The 14,043-nt window shown below is 40.3% G+C and overlaps 1 protein-coding gene across 3 annotated transcripts; it reads right to left on the reverse strand.

Annotated features, from left to right (window-relative positions):
- Positions 1-5,403: 5,403 nt before the first annotated feature.
- Positions 5,404-10,373, reverse strand: l(2)gd1 (lethal (2) giant discs 1). Of its 3 annotated transcripts, none has more exons than XM_046611415.1 (12): positions 10,197-10,373; positions 9,955-10,093; positions 9,549-9,661; positions 9,125-9,440; positions 8,647-9,033; positions 7,912-8,286; positions 7,436-7,797; positions 7,153-7,328; positions 6,770-7,036; positions 6,343-6,381; positions 6,012-6,102; positions 5,404-5,776 (listed from the first exon to the last, which is right to left on the reverse strand). In XM_046611415.1, the coding sequence occupies exons 1-12, from the start codon at positions 10,263-10,265 to the stop codon at positions 5,657-5,659; spliced, it is 2,454 nt and encodes an 817-aa protein (XP_046467371.1). In that variant the 5' UTR covers positions 10,266-10,373; the 3' UTR covers positions 5,404-5,656. The 3 variants fall into 3 exon arrangements, 2 of the variants coding, with proteins under 2 accessions (XP_046467371.1, XP_046467372.1); XR_011176312.1 differs by having other exon boundaries at positions 5,759-5,776; positions 6,343-6,395; XM_046611416.1 differs by lacking the exon at positions 6,343-6,381 and having other exon boundaries at positions 10,197-10,372.
- Between the last annotated feature and the right edge of the window lie 3,670 nt (positions 10,374-14,043).

Raw genomic sequence — 14,043 nt, forward strand, 5'->3', positions numbered from 1 at the left:
TGTCAAATTTACCCTGGGACATTTGTGCGCCCAGCCATCCGTCAACACTGACTTCTGATCCGATCTGATTCGTTCGTAAAATAGTACCTGACTGCAACGGAGTACTTCGGTGAAAAATTATGAAATTCTACCCATACGTGTACCGAATGAAACGTGGCACAACAAACAATATGCAGACGTACGATAATTTGCACGATATATTATGCAAATAGCGTTTGCACGGCATGAGGTCCTAGACGAGTTTACATAGCTTTCGTACAATTCTGGCTTAGAATTATTGCAGATAAAAATCTGTGTCGAGTGACCGCAGCGAGGGGCGAGCGAAACGCAGGACGCAATCATCTCTAGCTTTGAAATATCGCGGAAAGTGGAGGGAAGAAATGATATATAAATGGAAGGGCCGCCGAAAAGGAGGAGTCCTGCAGGACTCTTCCGGATATCGGGTATTTTGCGGTTTCCGGCCAATGACGGAAGTCCCGCCATATTTGTCACTCGTGTACTTTATCAGCGGCCGTATATCTGGATCCATTGTTTCTGACGACCGGAAGACACGATATCGAATACAAGTAGAAAACCAAGTGTCAAACAGGATTTCCATGAAATCCACCATAATACGTGCTATGTTTAATGCGATGTAGAAAAATGATTGCGGAATGTTTTTTTCACGCTTTACCGTTTGCGTATTACTTTGTAAGATGGTTTATGTTCACATACACGAGCCGTGTACTGGTAAGAATTCTGCTGAGAATAAAAAATTGAAGTTTCTCTTTCATTTATTAAAAAGTGGTAATCCGGAGGGTTTTGTGTACCCTTCGCAAATATTTGCTTTCAAATTAAACTAATAGTCGGAAACATACGATCTTGCAAAAATTCGCATCAGCTCCGGAAGCGGCCAATTAGCCGGATGTTCAGTCTGCGGTCGCGATAACAGCTATCCCGCGTTTTTAATGGTATTAGAATATTCGAAATTCACGAGCAATATAAAAGGATAAAAGTAACGACAGGTACGTGACCCGGTAACGAAAACTGAATCCTTTTATCGCGTTTAGCTGCTCGCAGCTGATTGTGAGTGTATCAATTGACCTAGGATGTATTTGGAATCGTAAAATGTAAATAATAATTTCGATCGTAATACCTAATGCAAAGTGTTTTAGTTCCACGTTGACAATGAAGAGAAACACCTACTTCGGTAATTTACTGAAAATTTCTTCTCAATTACTATACTTGGACGAATTTCGCGGTGCGCAATCAAGTACGACTAACATATGTGCAATACGCACCTACCCTCGAACTCGTTAATACTGCAGCTGCGATCGCGTAAATAATTAATTGCCGATAAGACGTTAACCGCATTTTACTGTCTCTATCGGGCCTGCGGATGCCCTCTGGCCTTTTTGAAACCGTGCGTAGAGTCTGAACGTGATTCCTCGTCTCGGCGGTTGGACTCTCCTTTTGAAGCTTGCTGCACTTCGCGACTCTAGGGATACAAGGTATAAAAGTATCGTACATACATACGTAATATCGTATAGCCGCAGTAGGATTAACATATACGACACGCATCACGGTACACATGAACTGCCTACGTGTATATAATAAGTTGGGCAGCGACGAAGACGAGGATAAGTGGAGAGGGACGACGGGGGCAGTCGGTGTCGGGTCGCATCTCCAGCCATCTGCCATTTGCACGGGCACGTTGCAACCACTGACGTCACATCCGGCCGAGAAATGCCGCGTTAGCAAAAACTGCGCCGAGGTGTCGAGCGTCGAGCGTCGCATACACGCTTCGCAGTTACATATCAAGTATATTAACGTTATAATGAAAATCATGTGAAAAGTCACGGTCGACGCCGACGTCCCGTCCTCCACCCTTCCTTCTCCGCCTCCCTAGACTGACCGGTATTAATTTTTAATCAACGTCCGATGCGGAAATTTACGTAACACAATTATGCCGCAAACCTGCGTCAACTTGTGTATAATCGGTGCTGCAAACAAAGATTGTAATATTATTGAAATCGTGAGGTATAAAGCGGGGCTATTTTTATTCTCAGCGTGAATTTTACCGCAGGTTAATTTCCCAAGATTTTACTCGTGTATCAATAGACGTGATGATTCTGTTTTCGTGCATTATGCATGGCCGGGAGTGCGGTAAAATATTGAAAATAGTACAACGTGTATCAAGGGTGATACGAAGTCGAATATAATATTATACGCCCGTCGTCCGTACGATTTTTTTTCATCTTTCGCAAGTATGAAGCTGATGCAAGAAATTTCTGTTTTCATGCGAATTTAGCAACAATTTCGGGCCCGCTTCACATGCGCAAAAATGCGTTTCTTCAAACGGGGTCGAACAAAAACGGTTCATTTATGGATATAATTCAACCTGAATATTACAATACATAGTTGCTATGCGAACATACGTATCGAAATATTGTAAAGAATTTTGCTTATCGTATTTGACCGAATGAGTTAAAAATTGTGTACGTATATAATATGGTGTTTGGAGTTTGGACGCTGTTGTCGCGTTCAATTAACATGGATACAACATATGCGACTAGATCTGATTTACGATCATCGGTGGTCGCGACCCTTGCGCGACAATGTTGCACTTTGTAACAAGTGCACGGACGTACGAGTAAGATAAAGATTAAAATATATCGAATCGCGCGTTCGCCGCGAGATGAGGTTATCAGACACGTCGGACCCGCTAACCTTTTCCCACCCCGTCATCCACCCCCCCGAGCCGATGCTCTCTTCGACGATCAAAATATACACTGTTATGATTGTAGGTATACATGTACTTGCTCCCTAATTGTTGCGCGTTCGGTACCTCATTAATAAGTATATACACACGCGGTTAGTCAATATTTACGCGATTCTCATCCTACGATTTCTCCGCCTAGCAGTTGTAACAATATTTCCGATCCTTGCATCGATGAAACCTCGTCCAACGACTCGCGTTAAGAATATTCACACATTACACATATCTTATATACATATCTTGGACAGGCGGTTGAAAAAAATGTTTATTCTCCGAGTTGAAAAATCTTGTTAAAAATCGAGTTAAGCTTGAAAAAAGAAAAAGATCCTCAAAGTTTCGATGCTCTTTTCCCACTATTGAGAGGCGCCTATAATTTTTTTTTTTTTCTCATAGACTTATTTATAGGGTATATTTTTTTTAACGCCATGTTGAATATTCCATCATGAAAAATTGAAAATATGTGAGTAAAAAAGTATTTTCAATCCCAGATTTATCTGTCTTAAAGTTTGATTTTTTTTTTATTTTTGGATCGTTACAAAATTCAAAAAGATGAAGCTCTGAAAACAAATAAAAGCTTATAAGAAAAAAAATAAAAAATTCAAACTAAATTATCGGCACCCCTTAATTGTGAGAAAACAACATTGTAACTTTGAGGATCTTCTTTTTTCAATGTTAACAGTTAAGCTTTTTCAACTTGGAGCATAAACATTTTCATGAACGACCAGTCTAATATACCTATACCGTATATGAAATAATATCGCTGCGAACGACGATATATGAGAGATGCAAAAATTTTACTTAGTACAGGCGAAATAAGATCGGACCGCGGCAGTATGAGATATATATATATATATATATATATATATATATATATATATATATATATATACACACATAATACATACGCACACTCGCATGTATATTATACTTTCATCGGCGCCTTTTTCTCTGCCGTCCATCCATCCATATTTCTCCCCTCGCTTTATTTTATATTTTAAAATGCGAGAGGCGCGTGAGCGCGCGGCGTTTCACGTACCGTATACATAATTTTACTGCGACTACTTGATACGTACGAGAGACTACCGAGAGTCTCTTGATGCGACGATACGCCTGTGTATGCGTAACGCGTACATAGTACATTTACGCACATATTCATACTCCGCGATGTAGAAAGAGGGTAAAAAGGGTTACGGCGAAAAGGGCGAGGTGGGGGGGCAAGGGTTGAGCGTAAACATCGTTAATTTGCACGCGGCCTGCCTCCCGTGGACCAAAAGGTCAACACCGGGTCGGTGGGTTGTAGGTACGTGGTACGTACCTACTACTCGGCAACTCGGCAAATATTCGTCGGCGAATCGTGTAATTCGCGTTCTTGCGAACATCGGCCTGCAACGAACGTGTGGCAGTAGGAGCTGCCGCACTTTAGGCAACCCTTCGCTGTTCGATGCCCTTTCCGAGGGACCGCGTAGCGCCAATTGTCTAATTGGCAAATAAATCGCTTTGTTTCCCGACGATCTCGGCTGTCCCGATCCGCGGTTTGGGTATACGCGTCCACATAGACGAGTTTACGCACACAATAGAAAACTAACGGGGAAGTGCAGCGATCGGCACCATTTCCCCTCTATCTCTCTATCTCTCACTCTCTTTCAACTGGTACCGAAGAGATACCCGCTGTGCCCAGTTGGCATAGAGTGTTCGAGTCACCGGGGGTCGGTTTTGCCTGCATTCAACCTGCACCAACTTTCGACTCGATATTGACCTGTCGCGCAATCGATCGCTCTTCACAGCTCCGATCTCACCGACAGCAGGCCGAAGGGATTTCAGGGTAACACAAAGCATCGACTTGATGGGATGTCGGACAGCCGTCAGACACGGCAGTTTTGCATTCTTTTATCAAGTAATGAAGTTTCTTCGGAACTTGGGATGCGATAGGGTTTAAGATTGTGCTTGTGGTTGCTATCATGTCCTGAAGTTGAAAGAGATTTCATTATTTGGAATATGTAAGAATTGTAAAATACGATTAACAGTATTTAACGGAGATCCGACATCACAGTTGCGCAATCATCATTTTAACAATAACACGATAACAAGGCGCGATGAATGATTTACTCTCCTCGTCGCACTCATGGTCCAGTGATTCATTGATTGGCATAGAATTCAATGGTAGGATATTCGGGTTCAAGTACGATTTCAGTTGAGTTCCTCCGTGCGAGTGAAGCACCTGTCGGCGGTTGAAAACTTCCCGAAATCGTTTATTCGAACATAGCCGGCTAGGCGCTTAAGGCAACCCCGGTCTGGTATGGTCGCCAGGAACGAGGGGGAAGCTATTATCGAACAATGCGTTGTTAGCTGAATTCATCCCGTCTATTGTTCTTATCTAGGAATCGTAGATACAGCTACATCACATCGCGCTTATATATCTATCCCGCTCTGCAGCGGGCAGGATGCAATTGATTGCACTGTATCTGTAGTGCATACACGTAATTATAGCAAATAGACCGTACACGTAAAATACGTTACTGTTGTATTTATATATGCGTAGAGTTGATAACGAGTAACGGGTTTAATCATTCTGTTATTAAATATATTCAGCGGTAAGCTATTACATATAATATTCGTTGCGGCAAAAATAAAAATCTCTCCAGATATCATGGTACATCACTTTGCTCATAGATATACATACATATATACATAAATACATATTATATAAGTGATATTAAAATATATAATTTGTAATGCTAAGAGACACGGTATGCGGAGGAAATAGTTTGTGGCATTGGCAATAAGTAATTAGTAATTAAACGTTGTGCAATTCATTATTACTACTACCAAAATTCGTCTGTCATTGCAAATGATTATCACCAGTCCCAAAGGCATTTTGATCCCAAACTTACTTATCGATTAATGATCGATCACCAACCACTTGTCTGTAACTTGTTCGACCTGTTTTGTGAGAATTGGATTTCTCACCCGTATCTTTACTTCCAACTTGCCTCCCGCAGGTTTTCTTCCATCCATTAGCTGAAATAAATCAGCAAATACCGATAGAGTGAGAAATGTTCGACTAACAGTTAAAATAATCCACCAAATTTTCGTGCTCTCCTGATAAAGGTAGTTTTATACATACATACGGTAACATTACGGTTGTCGCCAAGATAAAGTTTTGAAAAAATTTCTGATATTTATTCTTTTTCCTACGCGATCTTGCTTGTTAAATGTTCATTGTATCACTGCGATACTGCTTCTGGAAACTTACCGGAAAGGTGTCGTGAAGAATGCACTTTGTTTCCAAAGGGTGCAACTTTACCGTCACGGTACCCAAAAGACTATCACTTCGGAAAAACCCTCTGAAATCAGAAGTAAAAGCATAATCAACATTTTGGTTGGGCTGCTCTACATTCATCATATTCCTTTCATAACTTTAGATGACATTTCAACTGATACTTAGAAAAAAAAAAACAAGTTGCTCTTACGACGATCTCGCAGGCTTGAGGAGAACTTGGAATTTGGAATTTGGACATTTTATGTTACATGCGACATGTATACGACAAAGCTTGTTTCATACATAATGTAGGAAGATTTCCTACCTTGGGTGAGTGCAACACAGGACGGGATTCAACGAGCATCTGCAAGCAACATCCTATTCTATTTACTAAGATAATCTAATTCTAAACCGAATGTGCAATGTTTATTATAGGTGAGAAACAATATTTACTTTTACTAGTTTGAATCAATAAATTGTCATCAACGACTCAATAAAACCCAATATACAATGAATTAAGTCATGCGCCAGGGTTCAAGTATACGTTTAAATTGATTTGCATTAACGTTGGAAAATTTTCCATTCGTAACTTAACTTTACTAATATAACTGGAATTTATCTAACGATTCCGATGCAAGACTATGAACTGCGTTGACGTAACACAGGGTTACAAATGTTACAGAATATCCAACAGTAAAAAAAGGGCAACGACTGAAAAAAGAGATAAATGTACAAATTGAACATTGAATTACCCTTTCGCCCAGACTTCGCATTTCAGACTGTGTCTTTTGAAAACTCGCTGGCATTGTCTTGCCGTACGATCGAGAGCCCCGCTCAATGGAAACACTGCTTCATATTCCGGGTTGTTGCTATCCCTGACAGTCGATGTTCTATCTGATGGTGGATTTTCTGAGGGATACGGGAACTTAAACATGACATAGGTATCCGCTTCACGTGGATAATTGACCCCCCTCGCTATAGTAATCTCTATGTCGTTGTCACCGAGGTCTGTACAGCACCTACGTCACAATGAGTGCCATTTAGAAAAATAAGTATGAATTATCGTGATCCACAAATCTGTATACTAGTATTCCAGGATACGTAATTGTGAACGAGATAAGTGACTATGACTTACTGCACAATGGCAAACGACTTGGTCTCGTAATGATGCACCGGAGGTGGAAGACCGTCACGACGTTTCACCCTTAGCATGTCGAGATCACGGGTATAGCCAAGAGCCATACGCTCCCACCTATTGTAACCGGCAACATCACCAATAGCTTTGGAATGATCTCGCGATGCTAGACAAGTCTGTAAATAGTTGCGAATAATCGTTCCATAAATTAGCAGGTACAATTATCTAGTTTCGTTGTCAAAGGTTATTCAACATATCTGAACTTGTATCTTTGTCACTGTACCTTTATATGTTTCACCAGCTGCTTTTCCATGTTTTCGTATATCTGCTGGTCGTCACCATCTCCCTCAATGGCTACGGAATCTTCGCTTGCGACAACGACAAAGCTGTCTGGATCATTAAGCTCATTCAAGCGCAGCTTTGCGAGTGGTGATAATGGTACAGAATTCATGTCGACTGGGAGACCGCCTATACTGGCCTGTATTAAGGGCTCCATCCCTTTCGCCTGCCTTAAATATGTTCTTGCCAATTCTAAATCTCCATCCTTTTTCGCAGTTAGTGCAGCTTGTTTAAGTTCGTGCTGACGCATTTGAAGTTCTGATAACTGCTTATCAGCTCGCGTACGACCCTGCCTTTGCGGCATCGCTGTCGATAGTTTATTCGTATTACAACAAGAATAGAGAAACTAATAAAGTTTATGAAGACTGTAGAAGTAAATGAACTGTTTTATCTTTAAACTTGGTGCTTTAAAAATTTTACCTGGCTTTGTTCGTGGGGGTGGAGCTGGGGCTTTCCTCTGTGGTGTAGATGTGGGATCCGCCTCCTCAGAGGGCTCAGGCTCAGGAATCGGTTCTGATCCTGGTCCTGGTTCAGCAGCTGCTTTGGGTGGAGATGTGTTTCCTACTAAAGTACCTAGTGGGGGAAAACCAGGAGGTGTGGGCAAGTCTTCCAAATCGATTGGCTTTCCACGCTCATGTATCTTAATAGCTTCTTCAAACTGCTTGCACAGACGTCCATACATTCGTACTTTTGCACCCTTTCCATCTGTTTCAGCTGTAACTTTCATGCGCCTGTAGACCTCCAAGCGTTCTTTCAGAGCCGAGCCAAGGACATCACCACCACTTGAGACACTTACTGTTTCGGAAATTTTTTCAGTTAATAAATAAACCCTGATTCTGGCAGAACAGCAGTAAAGCTGTTTTTTCTCATGCAGCAAACAGCTGGATGCAGCAGCAGCAAAAATGCTCTGATCGGTCATGAATTCTGGTGTTTTCTTTAGCATTTTGCTGTACATGAAAATTGATATTCATAGTAGTAATAACCTGACAGTCTACAGCACTTGGTTTTGCTGCATACAGCAGAAGCCCCCTCCCACGTACATACGTAGCAAGCAGCCAATGAGAGCATTTTGCTGTTACTGTATCTAACTGTTTGCTGTACGTGGAAAAGCAGCTTCAGATCTTTTATAGGAAACACAGTCATCTATATAAATACCAGGAGAGGACGCCTTTGGTGGAGGATCATTTTGGGCCTCGCTGTCTTCCTTTCCAGCAGTAGCAGGAGGTGCACTATCTGGAGCAGTCTTTGTAGGAAGTGTTGGGGTAGGTGGCATGTCTGACAAATCAATTGGATCCCCCGCGCCAAGAGCCTCGACAACAATATCAAATTGTTTAGAGATACGAACTAGCTTGATAGCCTCATCAGTGTTGCCTGCTTTCTTCCAGGCAACTGCAGCGAGCTGATACTCGCGCTGGCGCTCTTTCAGTAATCGCAAAGTTTCCTCAGCTTTTTCAGCAGGTGGTGCGGGCACAGCAGCAGGTGCAGCATCAGGTGCAACAGGAGTTGCTTCTGGAATAGGCGTGGAATCAGCTGGCAGTTCTTCTACAATATAAAGAGAAATAAAGTTTAAGCTCTGTAAAAATGGGAACGGATAAGAAGTATATCTAAAAAAAATTCAGGTTGACAAAATTACCTTTAGTAATAGGGCCAGTGGCGGAAGGAGGAAGTAGCGGTGGTACATCTGCAGTGTTAATTGGGTGTCCATGTTTGGCACCCACGAGCATTTCCTCTAAGGTTTTTAACCCTCTACTAAATCTTCGAACACGACCAGGCTCATTTTCAGCTTTAGCCTTTATTACAGCTAGTTTGTAACTCGCTAAGCGCTCTTCTAGGAGTTTCACTGTTGCTTCAGTCTCTGTCTCGTTAGCCTCAGCAACAGGGCGCTCCTGCTCATGCTCAGGGGTTGATAGTGCTGTAGGGTCTTCGCCTGTCAGCTCGTGCAACTCGTTCTGTACCAAAATGATTTAAAAAAAAATTGATGATGGCTGAACACTGCCAGGCCCAATTACAGTTAAAAAAAAGTTTATACATAATTTAAGAAGTATAAGAAAATTTACCAGAAGATCAGGGTCATCATCATCTCCTGATAGCTCCTCATCATCACCAATATCCTTCATACTTTCTGCAACCATGACATCCAGCCGTGCACTTGGTAGCACTTTTGGCGCATCTGAGGAAATGAATGACATGTTGACAAACAAATGCAAATATCATTTAAAAATTTAGTGCTGAGAAATAAAAGAACAATAGAGCATGATTCGTGGTAGAAAAAAAAAAAAACAACAGAATTTAAAGCGAATCAGAGGCGTGGCGCTAATAGATTAACTTGTTGACAAATAGCAATTAAACGTGTTTATTTAGCAATACACGTACACATGTGAAAGTGATTTTTGCAGGCATTAATGAAATCAATGAAAAAATTACTCCACACGAAATGGAGTTACTGGACAAATAAATACATACCTTTGCGACGTTTTGGTGTTTTGTCATTGCCTGAAGTCAAAGCGGCCAACTCTGCTTCAAAATCCTCGTCATCGTCGTCGCCTAAGTCATTCATACCGTCGAAGCTGTCGATTTGACCGGGCACGTCAAAAAGTCCATACTACGCGCAAAACATGACTTATTAGTCATAAAATACTCCAACAATCGTCGTTACTAAACAACGGCCAGAGTTTCAGGCGGTTTAATTCGGAATACTTAATTACCTGAGCTAGGCCTCCGTCACGACCGGCAGGTCTCGTTCTCCGTTTAGTTTCCTTCTTAGCACCAAACATTTTACAAGCTTGTTACGAATCTTTACACGGTAGAAAATCCGACAAAAACTCGTTCACAACAGCGCAGCTATGCGTATCAACACCATTACTAATAACTTGTCAACTCGATTCGAGGTATCGCCGCTAGAGGCAGTGACTGACGGTGGCCAGAGCACAGACTTGAATAGACTAGGCTGGATTTTCAAGGGCGTCAAATTGCCGCATGTCAAAACTGCGTGTGGATGCATCAGTGGTTCTGAGTTGCGTTTTCATCCTAAGAATTAAAAAACCTAGGATTGTTAATTGGAAGTAACGAAATAAATTACAAATATGTTAACATATGATGTTATTGCAGCAAGAATGATGGAAAACAAATTTAACTGCAAAATTTTCATTGGTTATCAGTGTGCACACATTCATACAAACGCTTTTTCACATGCGACGAATAAAACAATCGCATTATTCTTATACAATAATACTCAAAACACTTAAACTAATGTTGGCAACAGAAGTTACGTCGGAAATACTTGGCAAGTATCGGAAATACGAACTGAAGTAATTCCGACGTAAATTTTGTTACCAACATCGAAATCAATTTCTGGTACAATCCTCATAATTGTCAACAGACCCTTGATAAGTTCTGTAAATTACTGATCGGAGAAATGTCTTGCCTCAAAAAAGATACTCTGCCAAGCTGCCTCAGATGAAATACTTCTCTGATCAGAAATTTGACACATTTTAATTCGATTTTAGCACAATTTATCAGGGCTTCATTGAAGATTTCGGAAATCATAGCAGAAATCGCTTCAGATGTTGGTGAAAAAAGTTTCATCGAAAATACGATAGATTTGATTAGCTGGAATAGACAAAAGTTTTGGTTAGCTGAAACAGACAAAAGCTTTGATTTGCTGAAACATTAAAAGGTGTGATTAACTGAAACAGACAAAAGGCATGATTAACTGAAACATTTTAAAAGTTTGGTTAGCTGAAACAGACAAAACATGTGACTAGCTAAAACAGACGAAGTTCGATCAGTACAATGACAAAAGTGCGTGCACCGACAAAAACGATGTCGTGCTCAAAGTCAACATTCGCGAAAACAGTTTTCTACTCTATCATTTCTATGATTGATAAAAAATTATGAAGTTTTCGAATGAAAATTAACTTTTTACCTGGAATTCCTAAAATAAATATTTTGTTCAAGTTAAGATTCAATATTTCTCGGTATGCTTGTAAAAACAATTAGTTTGTCGTCATGAAACAAAAGACAATACAATCACTAAAAAATACTTTTGTACACTTCAGATATGTTTTATAAATACTTATGAAAAGATTCATGAACCACCCATGAATTGACCGCCAGCTTGCGAATACCGCGCTTTCTCTTAGAACTATACAGTAGCAAGTCAACGCGCAAAAGGCGCGTTCAATTTATATTTGAAAATATTGTTGTTGAGAAAATTGATTGAAAAGCTGGAGGCTTAACACATCGAGAGTGCTTTACTTTTTCATATATTATTAACAAAAGTGCTAAGCAAAAGGCATGAGCGATCGATTCGCGTCATCAGGGTGCAACAATTTTGCTCACATATAATTGCTTGACTTTTTTGTGAATTTTCCAGTTAAAAAATTCAGAATTACCTGACATTTGCGCGGTTTTCCCGGTTTTCGCGGTCTGTCGCGACCCTGATTATCAATCATCGCCCAAAAGGCGTATCTGATTCCCGTGATTAATCTACGCGTAAATTGGCGCGACCGATTAACCTGTCAAAAAACCTTAAGTATCTAGGACTTGTCACAAAATTCTGGAGAAATCCAATCCGCATCTGCGTCTTTTTGAATGCGACACGTTGCGATGCGAATTGTTGTTCTTAGATGCGAGTCAAGTCTGGGAGGGGGGTTGGAGGACATGCATTATTGTGTGGCGTGACAGTCGGTGGTCCTCTTCGACGCGACGTCTTCAAGCTCAGCATCTCTCCCCATCCGGCGTACCACGGAACGCGATAGATAGTCGAGAGATGCGTTTTGCCCATTCAGACGATCACAGAGATGAATTGAATGAAATAATTGTCGATAATGACTAAATAATTAAATTGAATGACGGCTAGAAAATGATTGCAGAGCGACCAGAAATGAGGAATTGAACCTCGGTAAAATTTGAAAGCTCACTAATACTTCGAAGACTCTTATATTCAAGTCTTTTACGTGTTTCTGGAGGAAAATCACTGTGGTCATTTGACGCTGTGGATTGCAAAAGTTAGTAACATCGCGACCTTCTTAACCTCGCCTTATTCCCAACGGAACCACCCAATGGAAATGTTAAAAAGAGATTCACACGTACAATCTGCATTAAACGCCGCGACGGATCCCAAAACGACCACCTACCTACCCGATTACCTATATTCGCTCTAAACGATTCTCCATTCTTTCCAACACACATCATTCTTCTTCATTTGCGCCGTGGTCACTGTGACTTACTTTTTCATTGGTTATCTGTGGGGACCAAAATGTTTTTATACCGTAGTCAGCGAAAATAATATTTTAGTGATTGCTGCCTGACTATCGGTATATCAACCTTTTGTAAGATCAATTAAAAACATCCTGAATGCTAATTAGCATTTTTCTAAGCGAGCTAAGCCTGCAGTTGTTCGATAGTTGCTGGGTATAAAAAAAATTGAAAATGATTCAAGATATATCACATAATTTGATTACGTTACGATCTACCAAACTTTGAAATACTATCGATTAAACAATCATTGGAATATGTTTAAGCCTCTGATTGATCCACCACTTAAACGACATCATTCAAAGATTCAAACATAGTTAGATTATTATATCTGTAGCTAAACACGATTTGTTGTCGAGTAAGTAATGATAAACTGTCGCGATGCTCATTCCACTTTCAACAACATGCAAAATTTTTAACTTTGAGTAAACACAGTAAAATAGGTCAACCGTAACAAAAAAAAAGGAAACGGTCCAACTTAAAGTCGAGCACTGTTGTGATCACAAATGAGCCTATCTATACAGCTAAAAAATTGAAGATATGTGTAACAATTGTTACCGCCACGCCACATGATAAAGGAGTCCCAGGGAAATACCCGTAACCTAACACATGCAAACTCACCAACGTTGCTGAGTAATGGAGAAGTTACTCGGATGTCTCTGCTTAACTCTGAAAAAGCGAAAAAGGAACCTCGAATTAATTTAGCAAGCTGGATTTTCAGTTGTCAGATAAATTATTACTGTGGTCTACTTCCATATTTAGTCACTGCGTGTTACACAGTGACAAAAATTAGATTTCAAATGTACCACATTGAATTATCAAACAATAATTAAAATAAGTTGTCTTACCTCCTCCGGGTTGCTCCACACTTTAAATGTAGTAGTTCTCGTAGCATCTCACGTTGTATGGTGGTGACACACTTTTTACACTACAATAAGAAGATGACAAAATATTAGTTGCACAATATGTTTGGATCAAATTTCATGTCAGTACAGACTATGTCGAAATAGGATATTTGCATGATATTTCAGTGATTCCTGGTTTATTTGTAAATGAACTGCAGAAATTAATTAACACTAGAGGGCTAATAAAGTAAGCACAGATATTGAATAAATGCATAAAATTAGGGAGCAGTTAAAATTATTTACGATAAAACGGAACATGGAATTTAAAAATCATACTGAATATGTACCTTTCAGTTTTATTCACTGCATAGCGTGTGACTTAATTTTTAGTTTGTTGTCAGAGATAGATTGATTGGGTTACGTCATTCAGATCATGACTAAATGTGGT

Source organism: Neodiprion pinetum, chromosome 2, assembly GCF_021155775.2.
Source record: "Neodiprion pinetum isolate iyNeoPine1 chromosome 2, iyNeoPine1.2, whole genome shotgun sequence".
Lineage (NCBI taxonomy): Eukaryota > Metazoa > Arthropoda > Insecta > Hymenoptera > Diprionidae > Neodiprion > Neodiprion pinetum.